Source organism: Natator depressus, chromosome 24, assembly GCF_965152275.1.
Source record: "Natator depressus isolate rNatDep1 chromosome 24, rNatDep2.hap1, whole genome shotgun sequence".
Classification (NCBI taxonomy): Eukaryota; Metazoa; Chordata; order Testudines; family Cheloniidae; genus Natator; species Natator depressus.
Window position 1 is genome coordinate 3,936,799 of NC_134257.1, and position 25,521 is coordinate 3,962,319.

A 25,521-nucleotide genomic window follows, 5' to 3' on the forward strand; every position below is an offset into this window, starting at 1 on the left:
CCAATTCACACCAGCTGAGGGGCTTGCCCTTTATCTCAACTGAACCATGAATTTCTTAAATTCTCATATTGCAAAAATAAAAAGAAGAGTCGCTCTTGGCTGGTTACAAGCCCGAGCCCTTCCTTCTCCTGCGTCTCCCTGCGGGTGACTTTGTCCAGGAGGACACTGCAGGTACGTTCAGCCACAACCTTGCTGCTTGTCTGTTTCTTTACTCACAATTTAAAAAGCAGGGTGCAGAGGACTAACTGCAGTTTTACTATGGGCTGATGGAAAACCCAGCAGGAAAATTCCAAATCCTTCCAGCCTCAGGAGTAGGAGCTCTCGCTCCCTCTTTTCCCTGGGAGTGGGGTAAGAAGATTTAAAATTAACCCTTCCCCCTCCTTTATATATAACGATGAATCTTCCTAAAACTCTCAGAGTCTCTCTCTTTCTCATTCATTTCTAACTGCATGCAGTAGTTTCTAGCTGAAAAAAATCCCCAGAGATCCACATCTCAGCAGCAAGGTAGGTGAAGACTAGATCTGAGAGCTCCCAAGATTTCTAGTTTTCAAGGCTGTGATTTTCAAGGGGGCCACTTTCAACCCTTAGTCAATTTCTTTCTTTCTTTCTTTCTTTCTTTCTTTCTTTCTTTCTTTCTTTCTTTCTTTCTTTCTTTCTGAGCCAGCAGTTTACCTAGGGAATTTTGGGTGAATGGGGTTTTTTGCTTATCACCCTATGATGTTTGAAATCCTGAAATGTGTTAAGACGCTTAGAAAATGGTTATAAATCATAACCAACAAAGGAGTTTTCTCAATTAAAAAAATTGCATTTTTCTTAAGTAACAACCCTAATGGAAGGGGTGTGGGGGCGGGGCAGGGAATTTCTCTTAAAATCACAGCAGAGTGACTGAGATATTTGCCCAAATTGGAGACCTAGATCTTGGGGAAAAGTGAAGGTCCTTTGATTTAATTTTCCAGCCAGGCATTTGTTATATAATTCTTCCTTCTGCTTCAGAAATATAGGGCCCAAGTAACAAATCAGTGCATCCCCACTCACAATTTGCAGTGATGCCCTGGAGAAGACAGGAGTGAGAGGTCCAGAACCGCTGAAGAATCTGTAGACAATGAAGTGTAGAAGTCTCCTGGAGACAAGAGAGCAGAGGACAGGTCTTCTAGAGATGTAGACAATAGACATGGTTTTCCGGATGTTGGTCAAGGAGACGTGAGGTGCAAAGGCAGAAAGGAACGACATCCCCTATAGCGCGTGGGTCTAGGCTGGGTCTTTAGGATGCAGAAGGGGCTTTGGCTGGCTCCATATCCAGCCTCTCTACGCTCCTCATAGGGAAATCGGCAGAAGGATCAATCAAGAGGAGGAAATACACCCTCTCACGGCTGCCTGGCAAGAAGTGGAGGTGGCGTCTGTCTGCGGTGAAGTTACGCAGCTCTTCATCTGAGGTACAGAAGTGATGGGAAAAGCTTGCTATGTCCAGTCAAGTGTGTCCAAATGAGGGTCAGTGCAGGATTGTTCCTTCCAGCCCCCTCTCCAAAACTGCCTCTCTCTCTCTCTCTCTCTCTCTCTCTCACCACACATCCCCCTCGGCAATCTCTCTGCCCCCGTTTCCCTCAGCCTCGAGTCTCTCGCTCCCAGTGCTGACCAATGCTTCGGGTTTCTCCTTCTCACATTTGTTATGACCCACGGGTTATATTGGTCCCTCTCCTGCGTTCCTTGTTCACTGTCATCCACTAGCTCCTGCCCTTTCGACTTTGGCAAATATATTTCACCGGGTCTTCACGTCACATTGCATCCGGACGCCCAACTCCAAGCTCTGAGCAAGAGCCGGCCTGATCTCCTTGATCACGACGCTGAATCAGTTCGTGTTTCGAAAGTACTTTGGAGGGGCAATGTGCTGTAGGCCCCAATTCCTATTTACGCTCTGGCCCCTTTCGGCAGTCGCTGCAGGAGGACCACAGCGCCCATGGAAGGGGGCCTGTCTGAGTATGAGAAAGAATCGGGTCCTACGGGGCCGATCCTGAACTGAGCATCGCCCAGTTCCACCGAGAGTTCTGTGTATTAGCGGGAGCAATAATCTGGGCCTCATTCTTGTTTGCCTGCCGCTCTGGCAATGTTTAGGGGCCTTAAAGCGAGAGTAAATTACAGCTATAGCGACGTTACAGCCTTGGCCTGGCCGGAACTGAATAAAGGAGCCTTAGTGTGAACAAGAATCAGGCCCTTTAAGTCTAAAGAAACACGAAGCCTCAGAACTTTAGACTGGAGAGCGTCCTTAATGATCATTGTGTCTTCGCTGGCTGCTATGATGTAGATGATCGGGTTATATGCTGTACCCTACCCTGGTCCTTAGATTATTATCTTGATTTTTATAATGTTATTTTTGAGATTGTTAGACACTTTTTATTCTTCAGCCTGCAAAATCCTCGGGGCAAGGACTGTCTTTTGGTTGTTGCTGGTGGAGGTTTGTTGGGCCCCACTCTATGGTTATGGCCCCACGGGGCAAATAATAATAGAGCGTATCCATATGGCCCAGTAGGGGGAGCTGTGGAGGGGTCGTTGCTAGACGGGGGTCCTGACTTGGTTGACATCTAGGTGCTATTTGCAGGGACAGACACACACACTCAGCAGAGCAAAGATGTCCTGTCCTGTAGTGACTCTTCCCACATCCTCCACGGGGCAGGGCTTGCGTGCTGTAGCTCTGGGTTTAGGAGGGGCAGCTGGAGAGAACACCCCAGCCTGAGGCATGGTGGCAGGTTTCTTGACACTCCCAAGGGCCTTTGGCCAAGGGCTCCCAGCAACCACAACACACGCACCCTGTGTTTATTTCCTTGGTTTATGCAAATGTCGTGTGCCACCCGACAGTACGTGTTCTGCAAGAAACAAGAGGAGAGATCCCTGAGGGAGCCAGACTGTGGCTGTGTATGAATGAGTGTGGAGACCCCTTTCCTCTTAGCCCTGATGTCAAATACACCTGTGAGTTAGGTAATAGTCCCCCTTTCAAAGAGGGGGGAAACTGAGGCATAAGGCAGCAAAGTGACTTGCCTAAGACCATGCAGCAAGTCTGTGGCAGAGCTGGGAATGGAACCCAGGAGTCCTGATTCCCAACACGGCCTCCAATGGTAATCAGACCATATTGTGGTCTGAGCCCATGTTCCATTTTACTGCCATGGTGGCTTTGATTTTGTGCGTCCCCAGGTCTGTAAGATGCACTGTGGCTGCGTGTCTGAGGGGGTCCCCAGCTCCTACTGGATCTCAGGTGAGAATACAAACCATGCCGCGTGGAACTCCAAGGAGAGAGAGGAAAGAGTGTCTTCCTTTCCTCCTGTGGAGCCGGTCCAAGTCCTTGCAATGCTACACAGGGTGAAGCTAAGTTAGGGAGCGAGGGGCCCAGCCCTGAGAGGTGCTGAGCACCTACATCCCCCTGGAGGTACCACAATCTGGTACCTTTATGCAGCAACTTTACTCCCAGAGCCCTTTACAGACTATACATATGGGGATCACTCTACCAGCACTGAAATGCAGCCACCTCTGGGGTGGAACACAGCAGCTGTTTGACATCCTCACAGCAATGCTGCACTAAGATTGGCAACTTTCTAATTGCACAAAACCCGAACAGCCCTGCCCCGCCCCTTCTCTGAGGCCCCGCCCCCGCTAGCTCCATCCCCGCTCCCTTCGTCGCTCGCTCTGCCCCACCCTCACTCACTTTCACTGGGCTGGGGCAGGGAGTTGAGGTGCGGGAGGCGGGTGAGGGCTCCAGCTGGGGGTGCGGGCTCTGGGGTGCGGCTGGGGATGAGGGCTTTGGGGTGCAGGAGGGAGCTCAGGGCTGGGGCAGGGGTTGGGGCGTGTGTGGAGGAGTGCAGGCTTCAGGAGGGAGTTTGGGTGTGGGAGGAGACTCTGGGCTGGGGCAGAGGGTTGGGGTGCAGGAGGGGATTCGGGGTGCGGGTTCCGGCGGCACTTACCGTGGCTCCCAGGAAGTGGCTGCCAGGTCCCTGCGGTTCCCGGCCAATGAGAGCTGCGGAGCCAGCCCTCGGGGTGGGGGCAGCACGCGGCACCTCCCTGGCCCACCATGTGCCTTGGGGCCGCAGGGACCTGGCAGCCACTTCTGGGAGCTGCACAGAGGCAGAGCAGGCAGGGAGCCTGCCTTAGCCCTGGGCCCCCGCTGCCCCACCAACCGGACTTTTAACGGCGCCCAGTCAGCAGTGGGCGTTCCAGTCGAAAACCAGATGCCTGGCAACCCTACACTGCACAGGGCTCACTTGCCCAGCACTGAAATGCAGCCACCTCTGGGGTGGAACGTGGCAGCTGTTTAACAGCCACACAGCAATGCTGTGTAATACTTGAAGCCAGGAAGTCCCCTGGGAGTTGTGGGGAGGCTGAGGGCAGCCACAGCTGGGATATGATTATGCTCTCACTTGCTCTGCAGGGCTGGCTTTCCCAGACTGGGCCTACAAGGCAGAATCCAGCCCCGGCTCCCGTCAGATCCAGCTCTGGCACTTCATCCTGGAGCTGCTGCAGAAGGAGGAATTCCGCCATGTCATCGCCTGGCAGCAGGGCGAGTATGGGGAGTTTGTGATCAAGGACCCTGACGAGGTGGCGCGTCTGTGGGGCAGGAGGAAATGCAAACCGCAAATGAACTACGACAAGCTGAGCCGGGCCCTCAGGTGCGGAGAAGGGGCCACGTGGGGCGGGGAGCACGGGATCCCGTCTCGACCCAGGGCAGAGACTAGGGGGCTTATCGATCAAAGGAGAGACTGGGTATTTGATGGAGAGGCAGAGAGCAGCCCATTCCAGCACCGCTTTGATCCATCCAGGATTCAGGGACACTAGGTAGCTCAGTTCCCGAGCTAGAAGGAACCACAGGGTCTGTCTGTGTCCAGCAGCCTCATTAGAGTCCTCGCTGCCGAGTCCTGCCTCTTCCCACCGTGAGGAATCAGGGCAAACTGACTCCTGCTAGCCATGGACCTGATCCAGGCCGGGATCTGAATTCTCTTGCTTTTAGGGGAGTTCAGGCCCCAGGCCTAGCACACAGATAAGAGGTGAGCTGTGAAATCCGGACATGGATTTAAAGGAGGAGGGGAAACTTATTTCAGTCTGGCTGTACCTTGGATGGACTCAGAGGGACACCCAGATCCATCCCTGACCCTTTGGAGCAGGAAAAAAAAAAAGGATGATGGAAAAGAGAGAGTAAGGGGACAGAGAGAGTGAGGGAAAGAGCTTATATCTCTTTTATTTTTCTAGGGAAAGATAGTCCCTCTTCTCTTCTCTTCTCTCTTGTCTCTGTTGCCCTCCGCCTAGCAGAGAGCAGCCCGGGGGAAGCAGACAGACCGTAGCAAAGTCAGAAGGAAATTTCTGCTGTCACGCCTAGTGGCAGGACTGGGCTTTACTGCCCAGTGCTTTCTGCTGCTCAGGGCAGAGGAGGAGATTTTAATGGTTTTTTTATACAAATGGAAAAGATTCCTGGATCTTCTCTCGGCTTCCTGGTGCTGTCAGTTTAGTGACACGTCCGTCCGTCCCCCGCTGCTCTAACCTGTCAGGCTTTCCCTCTCCCCGCCCCCAGGTATTATTACAACAAGCGCATCCTGCACAAGGCCAAGGGAAAGAGGTTCACCTACAAGTTTAACTTCAGCAAACTCATCTTCGTCACTTACCCGCTGTGGGACGTGCACTACCCGTCCCCGGCCCTGCTGACGGGGGCCGCCAGCGTGTGCCGCCCGACCGGGGTCTCTGCTGGCATGCAGAGCGAGGTAACCACAGGGCACGGGGCTGGGATGGGGTGACAGAGTGCCCCGTGCACGGGGCTGGGATGGGGTGACAGAGTGCCCCGTGCACAGGGCTGGGATAGGATCACAGAGTGCCCCGTGGGTGGGGGCAGGTCACAGAGTGCCCCGTGCACGGGCCTGGGATGGGGTGACAGAGTGCCCCGTGCACGGGGCTGGGATGGGGTCACAGAGTGCCCCGTGGGTGGGGGCAGGTCACAGAGTGCCCCGTGCACGGGGCTGGGATGGGGTCACAGAGTGCCCCGTGGGTGGGGGCAGGTCACAGAGTGCCCCGTGCACGGGGCTGGGATGGGGTCACAGAGTGCCCCGTGGGTGGGGGCAGGTCACAGAGTGCCCCGTGCACGGGGCTGGGATGGGGTCACAGAGTGCCCCGTGGGTGGGGGCAGGTCACAGACTGCCCCGTGCACGGGCCTGGGATGGGGTCACAGAGTGCCCCGTTCACGGGGCTGGGATGGGGTCACAGAGTGCCCCGTGGGTGGGGGCAGGTCACAGAGTGCCCCGTGCACGGGGCTGGGATGGGGTCACAGAGTGCCCCATGGGTGGGGGCAGGTCACAGAGTGCCCCGTGCACGGGGCTGGGATGGGGTCACAGACTGCCCCGTGGGTGGGGGCAGGTCACAGAGTGCCCCGTGCACGGGGCTGGGATGGGGTCACAGACTGCCCCGTGGGTGGGGGCAGGTCACAGACTGCCCCGTGCACAGGGCTGGGATGGGATCACAGATGGCCCCGTGGGTGGGGGCGGGTGAGTGTCAGTCCCAGTTGTCCCAGGGACCCCAGGCTCATTGTTAGGACCCTAAATATGGGGGTCCCCACTGCAAAGCTCATTCCCCCTCCAGCTCCTGCAGAACATGATCTTCACCCGCCAGGCCTTGGCCGACCAGCTGGCTTTCCACAGAGGCCAAAGGGACCCGCTGGACATGGCGAGCCCAGGGAACAAGAAAGGGACTGCCAGCAGGCCCCGTAAGTGCCGTGTGTGTCTGTGAAGGGGAGGGGGGAACAAGGGGGACAGCAGCACAGAGCAGGGTCAGAGAGGAGCTTTTCAGGAGACCTCAAGGCGGTACCCGCACGCATGTGTGTGAGTGTGCCCGTTTACGTGTGTGTGCGAGTGCACTGGTGTTTGTGTGTGAGTGTCCCAGATCAGTGGGTGGCTGCCGTTAACACAGCAAGGGAGAAAGAAGGGCCCAGCTCGCGTCCGAGCCAGGACATGGGTGAGAGGATCCAGCCTCTCACCAGTCTGAGCAGCAGCGTCTGGCAGCTCCTGGCACTGGCTGGCCAGTGATGGTGCCGGGCAATGCTGAGTCCAGCCCTGGGGGCCCCGCAGGGGCGTGTCTGCCCCAGGGTCTCTGACCAACTGGATCCAAACACCCCTGAATTTGGGGGGATTTGAATCTGGATCCAAATATCCCTCCCCCACCCTCCGCACACTCCCACTACCTGCTGCAGGTCCCTAAAATGCAAGGGGTGGGGGGAGGATGTCCTGCCAACAGGGAGGGGCTCAGGAAGGGCAAAAGCCTCAAAAAGCCCTTCCCCCACCGCTCAACCCCCTACCTGCCTGTTTCTGGAAAACTTTGGGCAGCCACAGCCGCCTTGCTGGTGTCACCTGCACAGAGAGCTGCCTGGTTTTCGGAGGGTTAATCCCCAGCAGCCTGGACTGCAGACCCCGCCTGGGTGCTCTGGAGCCAGGCACAGCCCCGTCTGGGGCCGGGGGAGGAAGGTGCGACCCAGCTTCAGTGACCCCTGCGGGGCTTTGCAGGGACACAGAACTGTCTGGATGTGTCCTGCCCAGGCCCCCTCCCCATCCAGGGCCCCTGGCAGAGCACAGGACACAGGGCCACTCTGAACCAGGGGTCTTCCCGCCCCGGAGCCCCTTTGCCACAGCTCCAGCGTGAGCTGTATTATAACGGCACCTAGGGCCAGATCCGGGCCCCATTGTTCCGGGCGCTGCAGACAGGGAGAAACAGTCCTTGCCCCAAAGAGCTCGCAGTCTGAATAAACAAGGGTAGGAGGGGAAACTGAGGCGCACACCAGTGGTGTGACTTGCCCAAGGTCACCTGGCAGGGCAGTGGCAGAGCCCAGGAAGAATCCGGGTGTCCTGACTCCCAGCCCAGTGCCCAGTGCGTGCTCAGCCCCCCACCCCCAGCATGCACACAGAAGGCCCAGCTATTGAGGTCTCGTTTTCAAGGAGGTAGCGGGGCCCAGGGGCTTGGGCACTGCGTGTGGGGACTCAGGACTCCTGGGTTCCATCTCCAGTGCTGCCAGTGAGCTTGGGCTCCGTGACGTGGGGGCTGCCTTGGGATGCACGGTGGGGGGCAGCTGGCTGGTGTCGGCTTTGGTCCGGTCTCACTTTGCTCCCTGTCTCTGTTCCTGTCCCCAGAGTTCAGCTCGCTCCCCTCTCCCTGCCTGTTCGGCTCCTGCTGCTGTGGGGGAGTGCAGGACAAGTTCCCCCGCCTGGGCGCCTTCCTGCCAACGATCCCGCACTCCGGCCTCGGCCCCCACTCCAGCCGTCAGCTCTGCCCCCCTCCCCAGTACCCCCAGCCCAGCTCCCCGGACTGGTCTCGCTTCCCCAGCCACGTCTTCCAGCACGGCCGGTCGGTGCTGCCCCTGGAGGAGAGGGCCCACCCCCACAGCCCGTTGGGACCCCCCAGATCAGAAGCCCTCCTGAAGGGTGTCGGCTTCCCAACCATTAGGCTGCAGGGGAGAGCGTTCCCCGGGCTCCCATTGGGTGCCACGCGGGGCCACAGGAGCGCGATGGCCGGAGGGAGGCTGGGGTTCCCGCCGGACCTCTCCCAGCCTAGGGAGGAAGCGGAGGCCTCCTCTGCAGAGAGCTGCCTGGGTGTGAAACCGGAGCTGGAGCTTGGGGGCCGGCCTCAGGCCAAGGGCGCCGGCAGTCTGGAGCCCAGTGGGGGAGGTGAAGGTCTGCATTACCCCCCTGAGTTACAAGGCCTCCACCCACCCAGCATCCCCTGCTTGCCTGGCTTTAAAGCTGGCTGCTCCCTGGATCCTACCTAAGGCAGGTGGGCAAGAGTTGAGGGGATGTCAGCTCTTCTCCTCCAGCCCTGATTCCACTGTCCCAGGGGACCCTGCCATTCCAGCTAGCAGACCAGAAGCTCCCTCGACCAGCCGGCTCTCCGCAACCCGCCGCTCGCCCTGTCTCAGGGCTGAGGAGGTTGATTTCCAGTGGGGTGCTGGCTGGGCCCCCAGAAAACCAGCCACCAGGGTCTGCCAGTGACTCATCCTCATTCACCCACCAATAACTCCTCCACCCACAACTCCCTGAGGCAGAGCCAGGGAGGTAGGTGCCCCGAGTGTGCAGAGCCCTCTGTCTTCCTCTCCTGGTCTCAGAGCCCCACCCCGGTAGCCTGAGACACGCTTCATTCACACCCCAAACTTCCCCAGCCTCTGCTCTGCTTCACAACTAAACCTGGGTCCAGCCCAGCTCGGCCACTCTTTGTGATCAGACACCCTCTCTCCGGGACGGCCCATCCGGTGCCAGACCCCAGCTCTTCATTCGCTTTGAAGCTCTCGGCGTGTGTCGGGGCGGCGACCGGAGCTGATGTGCAAACAGGTTTGGAATCCCGGGGGAACCCCTGAGGAACACGACAAAGTTGTCATTTTCCTTGCCATTTTTTTCTTCCAAAGGTTTAGGTGGGGAAAAAAGAACAAACAGATTGTTCAGTGTTTGGCAACAGGAAAATTTCAGCCAAAAAATTTCAAATTTTCAACAACCCCCCCACTCAGTTTAGCCCAAGACGTCACCCGCAGAAATCTCTGCTTTGACTAAAAACTTGGTTTCTGTCGGAAAAAACCTTGAGAAGGGAAAATGTTGACTGGCTCCGGTACCGCTGCTGCTGGCTCGTCCCCAGGGATCCCACATGGGACGTCTGGATCAAAAGCACGAGCCCCCCGTGTCAGCTAAAGAATAAGGCTCGTGAGCTTGGGCTGTATCTGTCTCATCAACTTCATGCATCATCCAGCTCCTGAAGGCGGGAAAGCCCTGCACTGGATCCACATGGGGAGGTTGAAAGTGACCCAGTATTTCCCATTAAACACTCAGCTGCCCCCACAGGGTTATTCTACCCCTTTTTTCTTCTGGTACTCCCCAGCCACCGCCCCACCCATGCTGGGGACACGTTCTGAATTGCTCAGGCCCCAGTTCCCTTTGCCTGGCGACACTCTGGAAACCAGAGGGGCGGGGGGCGGGGGGTCTTTCCTCTCGACTTTCCTCCCTCTTGTTCAAACATTTGTGTGGAGTGTTTGCTAAGTGCCTAGTTGTTGGTCCCCTTTGCCCTGCTGTTGGGTTCCCTCTTAACTCCTCCTCTGCCAGATCTCAAGTCTGATCTTGGGCTGCGCTGCGTTCACGCCCTGCTGAAATCAGGGGAAGGGCAGGGGCCGTCCAGCGCTGAGGCAGGGGTGTTCTGCCTGGGGGCTCCCAGACCATTCAGCACTACAGGTGTACTCTGGAGGCGCCGAGCATGCGGCAGCTCGGCAGGGATCTTCTCCCTGGATAGGCTGCTCCTTCCAGCATCAGAACAGGTGCATTCTCTTCAGCTGGAGCCTGGAGGTTCACCACCAGCCCGATTTGTCTGTATATACAAGTCCCTGTGCCACATCGCCCTGACGTCTTCCCCGCTCCGCCTGTCCGGCAATGCCCTCGCGCCCCACGGCACAGTTTGTCAGTGAAATAAACGTGCACAGCCTGTCTAGTCTCACCCCGTCTGTATAAAAGATGAAACCAAACCCAGTGAATAAAGATTGTTTGTAGACCAGAATCTCTCGGTTGTTTCCCCAAATCCCCATCTGAAGGGGGCTAAGTTAGAACGAAATCCACCTTGTCATCTGGGGGGTTGGAAAGGGTGCTGCTTGTCCAAATTCTTGACAGAAAATGCTCGCCCCATGTTCCTGGTGGCCGGAGCCACTTATTCCTATGTGCCAGTAGGTGTCACTATTTATATCACATAGGTCCTAGCTAGACATCAACCTAAGCCACAGTCATCCAAAACGGGATGTTCTTTGAGAAGACCGAGACTAGTTCCACCACAGCAATTGGACATGGCGCAGGAATTAATTCAAGGAAGCCTTATGGCCTGTGTTATGCAGGAGGTGCGATCAGATGATCACAATGATGGTTATATTTGTAAAAAGAAAAGGAGTCCTTGTGGCACCTTAGAGACTAACCAGTTTATTTGAGCATAAGCTTTCACGAGCTACAGCTCACTTCATCAGCTGCATACATCCGATGGAACCTGGTAACATCTGGTAACACCCCTTGTTTCATGTTCTCTGTGTATATAAATCTCCCCACTGTATTTTCCACTGAATGCATCCGATGAAGTGAGCTGTAGCTCACGCTCTAATAAATGTGTTAGTCTCTAAAGTGCCACAAGTCTCCTGTTCTTTTTGCGGATACAGACTAACACGGCTGCTCCTCTGAAACCGGTTATATTTGTGTGGACGCGCGATGGCCGTGCCCGGAAGTCCAGGTGCAGGGGGAAAGAAGACGTAGCGGTGCGAAGGCTTTGCCGCGCTTGGCATCTGAGCGGTGAAAAATTGCACATCGAGAAATTGACATGTGGAAAAGCGCAGGCCTGGTCTAGCGGCCACGTCTAAAAAAGTTGACCCCTGGTTCTTATTATTCTTTGTCATGTGGTAGAAGCTAGACCAAACTTTTGTGTGAGTGGCTCCTTTCACAGAGCAAGCTTCTGAGTGCGACGCCCCTTATAAATTAAAAGCATGTTTTTTATATTCAACACTATTATAAATGCTGGAGGCAAAGCAGGATTTGGGGTGGAGGCTGACAGCTCGCAACCCCCCCCCCCACATAATAACCTTGTGACCCCCCCTGAGGGGGCACAACCCCAGTTTGAGACCCCCTGAGCTAGACCATCCTGAACCAAGGTGATCAGGGTCCCTTCGTGCTAGGTGCGGTGCATAGACCTAGGATAACCGGTCCCTGCTCCCAAAAGGTCATAAGCTAATAGAGAAGGCAGGCCTAGAGAGAATTGTCCAGCTGGGCAAAGATGAAGGGACTTGCTCTAGGTCACGTAGGCCGTGTGCAGGGCCAAGAACTGACTGCAGCTCTCCGGCGTCCGACACCAGTTCCCGACCCACAGCACCAGCCTTCCCCGGGCCCCGGCATGCTAAACAGCTGGTGGGAGCGAGCGTATGAGACGAGCAAGCGCAGCTGGCGTGGATCTCGGGGCTAGGCTATTTCCCATCACCTCCATTGCTTCGTCTCTGATTGGCATTCTTTGCCATGTGGGAGGGGAGCCTGCCCCCCGCCCCCAGGTGTGCAAGACGGTGGTGAACGGTGCAATCTCAGGGAGGCCTGGCTTGCAGGGGCCCCGCCAAAGGTGTTTCTGTTACACTGGGGCCTCTCAAAGCCGCCTGCTAATGATTGACTCAACGGTCTGTGTGGCGCTAGTGACCCCTAGTGACCAGCCTGGGTCATCGCCGATTCACCTCCTGCTCACCTGGCATTATTACAGTGGGGTTAATAGACAAAGCCTCCCCTCCCCTCAACTAAAGCTTTGGAGACACCAGGCAGAACACTTGGGGCCTCGGCGACGTGGCTTTCCCACATGGAAAATGTAGGGTCTAGACCCAGATCTGCCATGCAGCCTTGGGTACGTCACTGCCTTTCTCTGTGCCTCAGTTTCCCCTTCCACCCTTTCTTTAATAATCCCTTGCTCTTATCTAGCACTTTTCATCAGTAGATCGCAAAGCACTTTACAAAGGAGGGGGCAGCCCCATTAGCCCCATTGTACAGATGGGGAAACTGAGGCACGGGGAGGGGCAGTGACTTGCTCTAAGTCACCCAGCAGGCCAGTGGCTGAGCCAGGAATAGAATCCAGGTCTCTTGAGTGATTTCCAGCCCAGTTCTCTGTCCCCTGGGCAACACTGTCCCAGTTGGTTTCTTTAGCCTCTTTGGGGCAGGGAGTGTCTCTTGCCATGTGCACGTGCAGCACCCTGCACAACGAGGCCCAAATCTAAGTGAGGGCAGGGCCAGGAATAGAACCCCGGGGCCAGTGCTCTAACCACTGGACCCTGCTGCGTCTCCCTTGGGGGGGGGGAAAAGACTTATTTTCCTTTCACTTTCAGAATGTAAGAGCTCATGAACAGTGACCGCGGACAGATGGACAGCCAAGCGCCCGTCACTTACAGGAAAATAGTGACCGTATTCCAGAGTAAAGGCCCATCCGCCATGTACCTGTGCCCGGGCAGCCTCCAACGCTATAGAACCCCATTCTGGCTGGGAACCTGCCGTAAACGCCAATCACAGGAGGGCAGGTCAGTTCACAGCTGGGTTGGCACTTACTGAACACCAGAGTGGGTTTGAGAAGGAGTGATGGGGTGCACTGGTCTTTGGGGGCCCCCCGCTGGCAGCTGCAGCATCCTGACACAGCCAAGCCCGGGTTTATTGGAAGCCTCTTGACTCTGCTAAAGACAGAAGGGATAACGACGTGCCCTGTTGCCTCCTGTGTGTGTGCAGCGCCCCGCCCCATGGGCTGATTGCGGTCTGTGAGCGTTACTATATTCGCAGTGGTATTCAAAAGGCCGGACAGGATCCCTTGGAAGCTCTGTGGAGCGGGGACCACCTTTGATCGGTGTTTGTGCTGCGCCTAGCGCCCTGAGGCTCTGGTCCAGGACCGGGGCGCCCCGGCGCTACCACAATACAAATAATAACGTTCACAGAGTTGTAGATTTCAAGCCAGGAGGGAACCGTTCTGCTCAGCTAGCTGAGCTCCCGCAGAGCACAGGCCGGAGGATTTCACCCAGTGATCCCTGCATCGAGCCCAGAGCTCCAGCCTGAGAGAGAGCGTGTCTCAACAGCAGAGGCTGCGAGGGACGTACATATCTGATTAGACCAAACTGCGCCCGCTCATGTTCCAGAAGAACACACGAATCCTCGAACCGATCAGACCCGGGTCAACGTCGTCCTGTCTCCGGCAGGGGCCAGCTTCAGGGGAAGGTGCAAGGACACTAATGGTACACCCTGACCATAGGGCTTTGTGGCTGACTTGCCCTGCCGCTGCTTATTTCCTTGGGGCCACAGCCCTTCGTTGCTGGGCATGCTGGCCCTTTAAGGGGAAGGTGGGCTCGACCTCACCTATCCCCAGTTAGGGCTGTGGTTGGATCAGGTGACATGCGTCCTATAAGAGGCAGCTTGGTCAGCTAGAGGAGTTGAGGCTGCTGTAGCAGGGGATACAGAAACCAAGACCCGGGAACAGGTGCTCCTTGCTCGCCTGAGAGAAGGGTCCGGCTGGAGCTACGTGCAGTGAGGGGCAGCAGGGAAACCCTCTTCCAGTGTGGGAGGGTATTTCTAGAAGGAAGCAGCCTGGCTAGGACAGTGCAGGCATTGGGGCGTGTGACGAGGAACTGGCACTGGCTCAAGGATCTCAGCTGGGCCTTTTAGGGAGGACAGGAGGCAGCTTCCCCACCTGCAGCTTCTTTTGCCCTGTGGTGAAAAGGTCAACAGGCTGCTGAACTGGGAAGGTGGAGAGAGAGGAGCTGAGGCCTGGTGAACGTGAGACCTCCCCGAGGGCACCCCTGACTGAGGTGCCTCTGTTGGCACATGACTCCAGGAGCTGGGGCTTTAAGGTCACCAGCCTTGCAAGGATCCACAAATCTCTGACCAAAGCTCGCAGACAAAGGGTGGTCGGGTGCATAAGGCGCTGGCCTGCAAATCAGGAGATCTAGATTCAATCCGTGACTCACTTAATCCCTCTGCACCCCAGCCCCTCCTCTAACGCAACCTTCCTTTATCTCCACTCTTTGGACTGCCGGCTCTTGGGGCAGGGATTGTCTTGCTCTGGGTATGTACAGCGCCGAGCACCATGGGGCCTTAGGTGCTACAGTGATGCAGCTGGCACTGATCTAACCCTGAGGCTTTGGCTCTGCCTGTTGCTTGCTGAGCAGAAATGGCTTCACGATTTAAATCTTAATATAAAGCCAGTGAAAAACGTCAAGGCCTCCGTAGTCCTTGCCTTAGCTTGTACCTGGGCAAGAAAGTGGGAGGGAGGTTGCAGAGAAGGCACCGGGGAAGAATCTCTGGCCTTCCAAGCATCCGCAGGCCTGTGCCATCCCATCGGCAGACTCCCCCCTGCTTGGGGGGCTGCCCCCTGCTGGCTGGCTGGGGTGCATGCTCTAGCAACAACTCTGGACCGCCAGGGATGGAGGTCGGTTGGGGCCATGCACACCTAGAGTGCCAAAAGAACTGAGTTGCTCAGAAGATCCTGAAGACCTCCTCCATGTCCTCTGAAGATCCCGCTTGCCCCCCACCCCAAACTCCCTGGGCCTGACAACACCCTGGTCGCTTCTCACAGAGTTGCTCAGAAAATGGATTTTCCAGCCTGTGAAAACTGAGATTTTTTTATTTTTAAAAAGCTTCCATCCCCAAGCCGGAATTCTGAAATTTTCCACAAAAGTTAAATTCCTCCCCCCTCCCAGCCCCCCAAAAGAGTTTTGAAACCATGGGAATTTTTTTCAGTAGTATTTGAAACACTTCCTTTTAATTCTTTTCATTTCAAAATGTACTTTGATTTATACAGGAAAGCAAAAGCGGTTCGGAAACAACAAATCAGGGGTGGTTTGGTTCCAGTGGTTTTCAACATTTTCAAAATGTCCTTTGTCCCTTTTTTGTTTTAAAACGACTTCATTGGTCGATCGGCATTTGGGACATTTGGGTTGTGTCGAAATGGCATTTTCTGACGGAGAATGGTTTAGACCCTTTTCCAACCGGCTCAAAGCAACTTTAAGGGGTGTTGTGGGTTAATTCTTCCCACCCCCAAGGGAGGGTTGGGGAGTAGTGGGAGTGTCATGGCAAGGAAGGTGGGTGTGAAGGGGTTAAACACCGCCCAGCTGTCACAAAGTTAAGCCCCGGGGTTAAGGGGAATTGAACCAGGAATGGCGCCTCTTAATGGAGGAGCTAGGAAGTGCAGGGAGCTAGGAGGATGCTGCTTACCGAGGCCGGGGGGGGGGAAGGGGGAGCGAGCATAAGGCTGGTGAGTATGGTCCTCCCGTCTCGTGGAGGGGGGGAAACTGAGGCACAGACCATGTAAGGCTGACATTTTTGAAAGCAGCCACAGATTTTGGCTGCCTCAAGTTTTTTTGGGGAGCCCAGCTGGAGACTGGGCTCTCCTCTGCCCCACGATTTGTGGGGTGCGCTTACATCCGTGTAAACGGGGGAGGGGGTGAAAAATGCTGCATCCCGGTAGTTGTGCTTCACGCTTACTTTGCTCTGGTGTAAACGGGGCCGCTCCAGGGTAAGGAAGAGTCCGCCCCGCTCAGTGCTGACTTCTCTTCCTCTAAGCCCCACAAGGGGCAAACTGGGGGCTCCTGTGTCCCCAGGGTGCCGCACGCTGGCAGCCCCCCCAGGTGGTGTGTCTACACGAGGGGCGCGACACCCGCGCTGATAATTACGAGGTGTCCAAGAGAGAGACCAAATGTGGGCGTGGAATAAACAGCTGAACCTCCCCGTCCAGCCAAGGGGGGTGACACCCCCAGAGAGGGGAGTGGGGTGGGGATGGGGGGGAGTAGGGGAGGGGAAAGTTTCCCAGGGAGAATTGTCCAGATGTCACTTTCATTTTCACTCTCTCCTGCCCACCTTCCCAGCGGCAATCAAGGGGGATCAGATCAGCCCTTCCCAGCACTCTCACCCTTGGGGTAACCCCCTCACCGCACCGTACCCCAGTAAGGCTGATTCCTGCTTTCCTCCCCAGCGTCCTCATGAGCAAAGGGCGGGGGGAGAGGGAGGAGCGTGAAAGTGAACCCCTCTCTGATACCCCCAGGGGAAGAGGGATAGGGGACCCCCAGGGGAAGTGGGGCTGTGAAGGTGGGGGACACCCCTGGCACCCCAGGGACCAGAAGGTAGGGGACCCCAAGGGTAGGGGGGTCTGTGAGGGTGGGGACCCCTCTAGCACCCCCAGGGGCAGGCAGAGTAGGGGACCCCAGGGGAAGGGGGGCTGTGAAGGTGGGGGATCCCTCTGGCAGGCAGGGGCAGGCAGGGAAGGGGACCCCAGGGAAGGGGAGCTGTAAAGGTGGGAGATCCCTCTGGCACCCCAGGGGCAGGCATGGAAGGGGACCCCAGGGGCAGGAGGGCTGTGAAGGTGGGGGAATCCCTCTGGCACCCCAGGGGCAGGAAGGTTGGGGACCCCAGGGGCAGGAGGGGAAGGGGGGCTGTGAAGGTGGGGATCCCTCTGGCAGGCGGGGGCAGGCGGGGAAGGGGACCCCAGGGGAATGGGGGTGCTGTGAAGGTGGGGGATCCCTCTAGCAGGTGGGGAAGGGGACCCCGGGGGAAGGGGGAGCTGTGAAGGTGGGGGATCCTCTGGCACCCGAGGGGCAGGTGGGGAAGGGGAACCCGGAGGAAGGGGGGGCTGTAAAGGTGGGGGATCCCTCTGGCAGGCGGGGGCAAGCGGGGAAGGGAGCCCCGGGGGAAGGAGGGACTGTGAAGGTGGGGGATCCTCTGGCACCCCAGAGGCAGGCGGGGAAGGGACCCCAGGGGAAGGGCGGGCTGTGAAGCTGGGGGATCCCTCTGGCAGGCGGGGGCAGGCGGAAAAGGGACCTTGGGGAAAGGGGGGGCTGTGAAGGTGGGGGATCCCTCTGGCAGGTGGGGAAGGGGACCCCGGGGGAAGAGGGGGCTGTGATGGTGGGGGATCCTCTGGCACCCCAGGGGCAGGCGATGAAGGGGACCCTAGAGGAAGGGGGGCTGTGAAGTTGGGGATCCCTCTGGCACCCAAGGGGCAGGCGGGGAAGGGACCCAGAGGGAAGGGGGGGCTGTGAAGGTGGGGGATCCCTCTGGCAGGCGGGGAAGGGGACCCTCGGGGAAGGGGGGGCTGTGAAGATGGGGGATCCCTCTGGCAGGCGAGGAAGGGGACCCTGGGGGAAGGAGGGGCTGTGAAGGTGGGGGATCCCTCTGGCACACCAGGGACAGGCAGGGAAGGGGGCCTCGGGGGAAGGGGGGGCTCTGAAGGTGGGGGATCCCCCTGGCAGGTGGGGAAGAGGGCCCCAGGAGAAGAGGGGGCTGTGAAGTTGGGGATCCCTCTGGCACCCCAGGGGCAGGCAGGGAAGGGACCCCGGGGGAGGGGGGGGCTGTGAAGGTGGGGGATCCCTCTGGCAGGCAGGGAAGGGGACCCTGGGGGAAGGGGGGGCTGTGAAGGTGGGGGATCCCTCTGGCAGGCAGAGAAGGGGATCCCGGGGGAAGGGGGGGCTGTGAAGGTGGGGGATCCCTCTGGCAGGCAGGGAAGGGGACCCTGGGGGAAGGGGGGGCTGTGAAGGTGGGGGATCCCTCTGGCAGGCAGGGAAGGGAACCCTGGGGGAAGGGGGGGCTGTGAAGGTGGGGGATCCCTCTGGCACCCCAGGGATAGGCAGGGAAGGGGGCCTCGGGGGAAGGGGGGGCTGTGAAGGTGGGGGATCCCTCTGGCAGGCGGGGAAGGGGACCCTGGGGGAAGGGGGGGCTGTGAAGGTGGGGGATCCCTCTGGCACCCCAGGGATAGGCAGGGAAGGGGGCCTCGGGGGAAGGGGGGGCTGTGAAGGTGGGGGATCCCTCTGGCAGGCAGGGAAGCGGACACCAGGGGAAGGGGGGGCTATGAAGGTGGGGGAATCCCTCTGGCACCCCAGGGGCAGGCGGGGAAGGGGACCCTGGGGGAAGGGGGGGCTGTGAAGGTGGGGGATCGCTCTGGGAGGCGGGGAAGGGGGCCCCGGGGGAAGAGGGGGCTGTGAAGGTGGGGGATCCCTCTGGCAGAAGGGGAAGGGGCCTCGGGGGAAGGGGGGGCTCTGAAGGTGGGGGATCCCTCTGGCACCCCAGGGGCAGGCAGGGAAGGGGACCCTGGGGGAAGGGGGGGCTGTGAAGGTGGGGGATCCCTCTGGCAGACAGGGAAGGGGTCCCCGGGGGAAGGGGGCGCTGTGAAGGTGGGGGATCCCTCTGGCAGGCAGGGAAGGGGACCCTGGGGGAAGGGGGGGCTGTGAAGGTGGGGGACCCCTCTGGCAGGCGGGGAAGGGGACCCTGGGGGAAGGGGGGGCTGTGAAGGTGGGGGATCCCTCTGGCACCCCAGGGGCAGGTGGGAAAGGGACCCGGGGGGAAGGGGGGGCTGTGAAGGTGGGGGATCCGCTGGCACCCCAGGGGCAGGCGGGGAAGGGGACCCCGGAGGAACGGGGGGCTGTGAAGGTGGGGGATCCCTCTGGCAGGCGGGGGCAGGCGGGGAAGGGGACCCCAGGGGAATGGGGGTGCTGTGAAGGTGGGGGATCCCTCTAGTAGGTGGGGAAGGGGACCCCGGGGGAAGGGGGAGCTGTGAAGGTGGGGGATCCTCTGGCACCCGAGGGGCAGGTGGGGAAGGGGAACCTGGAGGAAGGGGGGCTGTAAAGGTGGGGGATCCCTCTGGCAGGCGGGGGCAAGCCGGGAAGGGAGCCCCGGGGGAAGGAGGGGCTGTGAAGGTGGGGGATCCTCTGGCACCCCAGAGGTAGGCGGGGAAGGGACCCCAGGGAAAGGGCGGGCTGTGAAGCTGGGGGATCCCTCTGGCAGGCGGGGGCAGGCGGGGAAGGGACCTTGGAGGAAGGGGGGGCTGTGAAGGTGGGGGATCCCTCTGGCAGGTGGGGAAGGGGACCCCGGGGGAAGTGGGGGCTGTGATGGTGGGGGATCCTCTGGCACCCCAGGGGCAGGCGACGAAGGGGAGCCTAGAGGAAGGGGGGCTGTGAAGTTGGGGATCCCTCTGGCACCCAAGGGGCAGGCGGGAAGGGACCCAGAGGGAAGGGGGGGGGCTGTGAAGGTGGGGGATCCCTCTGGCAGGCGAGGTAGGGGACCCTGGGGGAAGGGGGGGCTGTGAAGGTGGGGGATCCCTCTGGCACACCAGGGACAGGCAGGGAAGGGGGCCTCGGGGGAAGGGGGGGCTCTGAAGGTGGGGGATCCCCCTGGCAGGTGTGGAAGAGGGCCCCAGGAGAAGGGGGGGCTGTGAAGTTGGGGATCCCTCTGGCACCCCAGGGGCAGGCGGGGAAGAGACCCCGGGGGAAGGGGGGGCTGTGAAGGTGGGGGATCCCTCTGGCAGGCAGGGAAGGGGACCCTGGGGGAAGGGGGGGACTGTGAAGGTGGGGGATCCCTCTGGCAGGCAGGGAAGGGGACCCTGGGGGAAGGGGGGGGCTGTGAAGGTGGGGGATCCCTCTGGCAGGCGGAGAAGGGGATCCCGGGGGAAGGGGGTGCTGTGAAGGTGGGGGATCCCTCTAGCAGGTGGGGAAGGGGACCCCGGGGGAAGGGGGAGCTGTGAAGGTGGGGGATCCTCTGGCACCCGAGGGGCAGGTGGGGAAGGGGAACCCGGAGGAAGGGGGGGCTGTAAAGGTGGGGGATCCCTCTGGCAGGCGGGGGCAAGCGGGGAAGGGAGCCCCGGGGGAAGGAGGGGCTGTGAAGGTGGGGGATCCCTCTAGCAGGTGGGGAAGGGGACCCCGGGGGAAGGGGGGGCTGTGAAGGTGGGGGATCCTCTGGCACCCCAGAGGCAGGTGGGGAAGGGACCCCAGGGGAAGGGCGGGCTGTGAAGCTGGGGGATCCCTCTGGCAGGCGGGGGCAGGCGGGGAAGGGACCTTGGGGGAAGGGGGGGCTGTGAAGGTGGGGGATCCCTCTGGCAGGTGGGGAAGGGGACCCCGGGGGAAGTGGGGGCTGTGATGGTGGGGGATCCTCTGGCACCCCAGGGGCAGGCGACGAAGGGGACCCTAGAGGAAGGGGGGCTGTGAAGTTGGGGATCCCTCTGGCACCCAAGGGGCAGGCGACGAAGGGGACCCTAGAGGAAGGGGGGCTGTGAAGTTGGGGATCCCTCTGGCACCCAAGGGGCAGGCGGGGAAGGGACCCAGAGGGAAGGGGGGGGCTGTGAAGGTGGGGGATCCCTCTGGCAGGCGGGGAAGGGGACCCTCGGGGAAGGGGGGGCTGTGAAGATGGGGGATCCCTCTGGCAGGCGAGGAAGGGGACCCTGGGGGAAGGGGGGGCTGTGAAGGTGGGGGATCCCTCTGGCACACCAGGGACAGGCAGGGAAGGGGGTCTCGGGGGAAGGGGGGGCTCTGAAGGTGGGGGATCCCTCTGGCAGGTGGGGAAGAGGGCCCCAGGAGAAGGGGGGGCTGTGAAGTTGGGGATCCCTCTGGCACCCCAGGGGCAGGCGGGGAAGGGACCCCGGGGGAAGGGGGGGGGCTGTGAAGGTGGGGGATCCCTCTGGCAGGCAGGGAAGGGGACCCTGGGGGAAGGGGGGGACTGTGAAGGTGGGGGATCCCTCTGGCAGGCAGGGAAGGGGACCCTGGGGGAAGGGGGGGGCTGTGAAGGTGGGGGATCCCTCTGGCAGGCGGAGAAGGGGATCCCGGGGGAAGGGGGGGCTGTGAAGGTGGGGGAATCCCCCTGGCACCCCAGGGGCAGGCGGGGAAGGGGACCCTGGGGGAAGGGGGGGCTGTGAAGGTGGGGGATCCCTCTGGCAGGCGGAGAAGGGGCCTCGGGGGAAGGGGGGGCTCTGAAGGTGGGGGATCCCTCTGGCACCCCAGGGGCAGGCAGGGAAGGGGACCCTGGGGGAAGGGGGGGCTGTGAAGGTGGGGGATCCCTCTGGCAGGCGGGGAAGGGGACCCTGGGGGAAGGGGGGGCTGTGAAGGTGGGGGACCCCTCTGGCAGGCGGGGAAGGGGACCCTGGGGGAATGGGGGTGCTGTGAAGGTGGGGGATCCCTCTGGCAGGCGGGGAAGGGGACCCTGGGGGAAGGGAGGGATGTGAAGGTGGGGGATCCCTCTGGCAGGCGGGGAAGGGGATCCCGGGGGAAGGGGGGGCTGTGAAGGTGGGGGATCCCTCTGGCAGGCAGGGAAGGGGACCCTGGGGGAAGGGGGGGCTGTGAAGGTGGGGGATCCCTCTGGCAGGTGGGGAAGGGACCCCGGGGGAAGGGGGGGGCTGTGAAGGTGGGGGATCCCTCTGGCAGGCAGGGAAGGGGACCCTGGGGGAAGGGGGGGACTGTGAAGGTGGGGGATCCCTCTGGCAGGCGGAGAAGGGGATCCCGGGGGAAGGGGGGGCTGTGAAGGTGGGGGATCGCTCTGGCAGGCGGGGAAGGGGGCCCCGGGGGAAGGGGGGGCTGTGAAGGTGGGGGATCCCTCTGGCAGACGGGGAAGGGGCCTCGGGGGAAGGGGGGGCTCTGAAGGTGGGGGATCCCTCTGGCACCCCAGGGGCAGGCAGGGAAGGGGACCCTGGGGGAAGGGGGGGCTGTGAAGGTGGGGGATCCCTCTGGCACCCCAGGGGCAGGCAGGGAAGGGGACCCTGGGGGAAGGGGGGGCTCTGAAGGTGGGGGATCCCTCTGGCACCCCAGGGGCAGGCAGGGAAGGGGACCCTGGGGGAAGGGGGGGCTGTGAAGGTGGGGGACCCCTCTGGCAGGCGGGGAAGGGGACCCTGGGGGAATGGGGGTGCTGTGAAGGTGGGGGATCCCTCTGGCAGGCGGGGAAGGGGACCCTGGGGGAAGGGGGGGATGTGAAGGTGGGGGATCCCTCTGGCAGGCGGGGAAGGGGACCCTGGGGGAAGGGGGGGCTGTGAAGGTGGGGGATCCCTCTGGCACCCCAGGGGCAGGCAGGGAAGGGGACCCTGGGGGAATGGGGGTGCTGTGAAGGTGGGGGATCCCTCTGGCAGGTGGGGAAGGGGACCCTGGGGGAAGGGGGGTCTGTGAAGGTGGGGGATCCCTCTGGCACCCCAGGGGCAGGCGGGGAAGGGGGGGTGCTCAGCAGCAGGAGGAGGGATTAGCTGGGGGGGGCAGGGTTACCAGGCAGCTCCCCTCCCTCCTCCCCCCGCAGCCTGAGCTGGCCCCAGCGGGGCAGGGGAAAAGGCTGCGGCTGCCCCCTCCTCCCTGCCCTCTGTCACCTTCCCTCCTTCCTCCCCTCCCCTCCTGGGGTGGCCTCCCCCCCTTCCTTTTCCTCTGGGAGAGGGAGGGAGCCACTGGAGCCGGGGGGAGGCAGGGCTCCAGAGAGGAGGGGAGGCCGGGCTGGGAAAGGCTGGGGATTGAGAGCTGCAGCTAGGCCGCTCCCTGGGCAGGCTCCCACCCCAGCAGCCCAGGGAGAAGGGGCTTTGGCACCCAGGGGCTCGGATTTGCCCCCCCTGCCATTTCCAGGGGCTGGAGCAGCGCAGGAGCCGGGCAGCAAAGAGCCAGAGAGGGAGAAGGGGAAAGAAGGGAAAGGGGGTGGAGAGCCCCCCTTCCCCCAGCTGGGATGCACAGAGACCAGCAATCATAATTCAACCAGAAGGGGACAGGCTTTTTACTTGGGTTCCCCCCCTTCCCTGCCACTTAATGCAGTGAGAGAAGGAAGAAAACAGGAGGCGGGAGGGAGAGATATACAGGGACCTTTCAAACCAGATTTGCCAGCAAGCTCATAACAAGAATTGGTGCAGTGTTGTGGGGTTTTTCTTTTTCCCTTTTTTCTTCTTCTTCTTCCTACTGAAAGACTCAGACAGAGGAAGAGAGAGAGGCAGAGAAGCGGATGGGGGAAAGGGAGGAAGAGAAATAAAGAAGGAAAGAATCTCCATTTCGTGGAGAGGGGGATTTTGCAGGGACTGATTCATTTTAGGCTGCAAGGAAAAGGATATTGGGGTTCAGAGGCAGAGTTCAAGAAAGGGGTCATTAGGCCTGGAAAGGTGGAAACTGGGGAGTCTTTTGAGGAACCAAACAAGAATTGCTATTTATTTTCAGGGAGCCTGTGGATTTTTTGCTTTCGGAAGCTGGGTTTGCATGAGCTGGTATTTTATCTTCTGGGTTTGTTTTGTTTTGTTTTTAAGGAAGAAACCGATTTGTGTCAAGTTTTAAGAACCTTAAAATGCAGTTTGGGGGTTTAAAAAATTAGGAAATCTTTTTTATTTAATTTTTTTTAAGGGTTGAACTGGACTCAGAAATAGTGTACATATTATTGTATGATTTTTTTATTGATTATTTATTTTTCAATGATAGTGAGTAAAGACCGAGCTGTTACCCTAAAAGAAGTGCCAATTTGTTGGAGAATTTGAGCTTCTGGTATTTTTTTTCTGCTACAATTTTTCAAGTATTAGGCGAGGGATTTTATTTTAATTTTTTTTTTTTTTGGTCTCTGCCCTGCAAACAGAAGAACAGCTGTTAAAACTGGATTATAAGAATGTTTTTTATCTGTGTTTTGCAGTTAAGACTTTAATATTTTGAAGAAAAACTGCTTTGTTTCCTTTTAATTTTCTTCGACAGCATCTGTAACCTTGAAAAGACTATTTTGGGGCGTAATATAAAGGCAAGTGCATTTTTTAGTTTTTTTTAGAAGAAAACAGGAGGGGAAAAATTAAAAAAAAGAAAAGGAAAAAAAAAGAGACCATGTTCCGACTCCAGCTCAAGATGGACCTGCAGCTTCCAGGATCTTGGTCTGTTTTCCTCTTCTGGAATTTTTTTTTTTCCGGGAGGGTGCGATTTTAAAATTATAAAAGCAGCAAAGAAAGCAGAGGACCCTGGATTTTTGGATCAGCGAAGGAGACGAGAAGAATCATGAGTGTAAGGCTTCCGCAGACTGCACTAGACAGGTATGTGTTTGTTGGGTTATTTATTTTTTTGTCCTCTTAGTGCTCGTGATTGAATATCAAATTTAGTGATGCTACTTTGGGATTTTGGTTCATTTTTCTGGGCAGGGCTTGTTTTGAATTGAGGAAACTGGCTACTTTGCGAGTTTGAGTGTGATGCAAATGGGGGGAGTTGTTGGGGGGCTACTAGTGGTTCTACACAAATTGTGTATGGGGTGTTGTGTGTGTGTGTGTGTGCGTGTGCGTGTGTGAGAGAGAGAGAATTGGTATGTGGGTTGTGAGGATTTGCAGGCTCGGGGAATGCCCCGTTTTGTTTGTCCACAGGAGGAATTGTGTGTGTGGTTTTTCTACATAAAAATGCTTTTAAATAATTTTATTCTCAGTGTGCGAGTTGCTCCCTGTCTGGGTCATCCCCCCTCCCCCACTGATCCTCCAGCTTCCTCTGTTTCCATCCCTATGCAGACTGCAGTGGGCTGTGGCTGGGCCTAGTCTAGGATGGGCGTTATTACATGTATGGTACCCAGGTTCCTCTGTAGACTGTGTGGCCACTTGGTAAATTACCTAGATAAGCTCCCCTCGAAGAGCAAATTCCCTCCCCCTCTCATGCACCATGTCAGTACTTGATCCTGCAGTCCTCACACAGGCAAGGCCCCCACTGGAAGTTAATGGGAGTCTTGACTGCAGATGTGACCCCTTTAGTGTGGTCTCTGGTGCCTGGAGTAAGGTTGTTGCAATCTGCCAAGTGATGTTGGGGAGTGTGGATATGCCAGGCGGTAAGTGGGGTGTAGGCAGTGAGGCTAGTTGCTGCAGTGGGGTGGTGGTAATGGATTGGGACAGTGCCATGCTTGCTGGGGGCTGGGGAAGGCCATTGGATTGAAACAGAGGGGAGAGAAGTGGATGGGGGATTACTCCCCCACCTCTTCCCAAAACAAAAGTCCATGCAGAAAACACTGCACTGATTCTTTCCTGGAATGCAATATTCTCCTTTCACTGCTGTCATTGGTTTAATATCCTCCCATGTGGAAAGACATGAGATAAAGCCGGTATTTTAGTGCATTCTGCATGCTTGGGTTCTATTTTTATTTATTTAGTTTTTTGGTCCTATCCCTTTCTGTGCTGCTCAGAGGATTTTTATCATCCACACACACTCAGATTTCTAAATGCCACCCAAGCAGGAGCTGATCCATGGAGTTTAATCTCTCACGTGTTTTCTATAAGTTAATAATAACAAATAATATGGTGCATTTT

At 58.5% G+C, this 25,521-nt stretch overlaps 2 protein-coding genes across 7 annotated transcripts in view; both read left to right on the plus strand.

The window, feature by feature from the left end:
• Positions 1-415: 415 nt before the first annotated feature.
• ETV3L (ETS variant transcription factor 3 like) lies at positions 416-10,972 on the plus strand. The gene is made up of 7 exons (XM_074938468.1): positions 416-504; positions 1,321-1,433; positions 3,184-3,244; positions 4,412-4,649; positions 5,546-5,732; positions 6,601-6,724; positions 8,139-10,972. The coding sequence occupies exons 3-7, from the start codon at positions 3,193-3,195 to the stop codon at positions 8,771-8,773; spliced, it is 1,236 nt and encodes a 411-aa protein (XP_074794569.1). The 5' UTR covers positions 416-504; positions 1,321-1,433; positions 3,184-3,192; the 3' UTR covers positions 8,774-10,972.
• Positions 10,973-22,639: 11,667 nt separating this feature from the next.
• Positions 22,640-25,521, plus strand: part of ARHGEF11 (Rho guanine nucleotide exchange factor 11) — an 87,224-nt gene continuing 84,342 nt past the window's right edge. For 2 of the 6 annotated variants that reach the window (XM_074938927.1, XM_074938931.1), the window contains exon 1: positions 22,641-24,276. In XM_074938927.1, coding sequence (XP_074795028.1) covers positions 24,242-24,276 — 35 coding nt within the window. In that variant the 5' untranslated portion in view covers positions 22,641-24,241. Of the gene's footprint in view, positions 24,277-25,521 lie in introns of all 6 variants that reach the window. The other 4 variants (XM_074938933.1, XM_074938928.1, XM_074938930.1 and 1 more) reach the window with 3 other exon arrangements.

What these genes read in the sequence shown, in the direction of transcription:
- ETV3L (XM_074938468.1), top strand. Translation starts at nt 3,193, where the DNA reads ATGCACTGTGGCTGCGTGTCTGAGGGGGTCCCCAGCTCCTACTGGATC. An exon ending in AAGCTGAGCCGGGCCCTCAG is followed by an intron (nt 4,650 to 5,545) that starts GTGCGGAGAAGG and finishes CCCCGCCCCCAG; the next exon opens with GTATTATTACAACAAGCGCA. An exon ending in CTGCTGGCATGCAGAGCGAG is followed by an intron (nt 5,733 to 6,600) that starts GTAACCACAGGG and finishes TTCCCCCTCCAG; the next exon opens with CTCCTGCAGAACATGATCTT.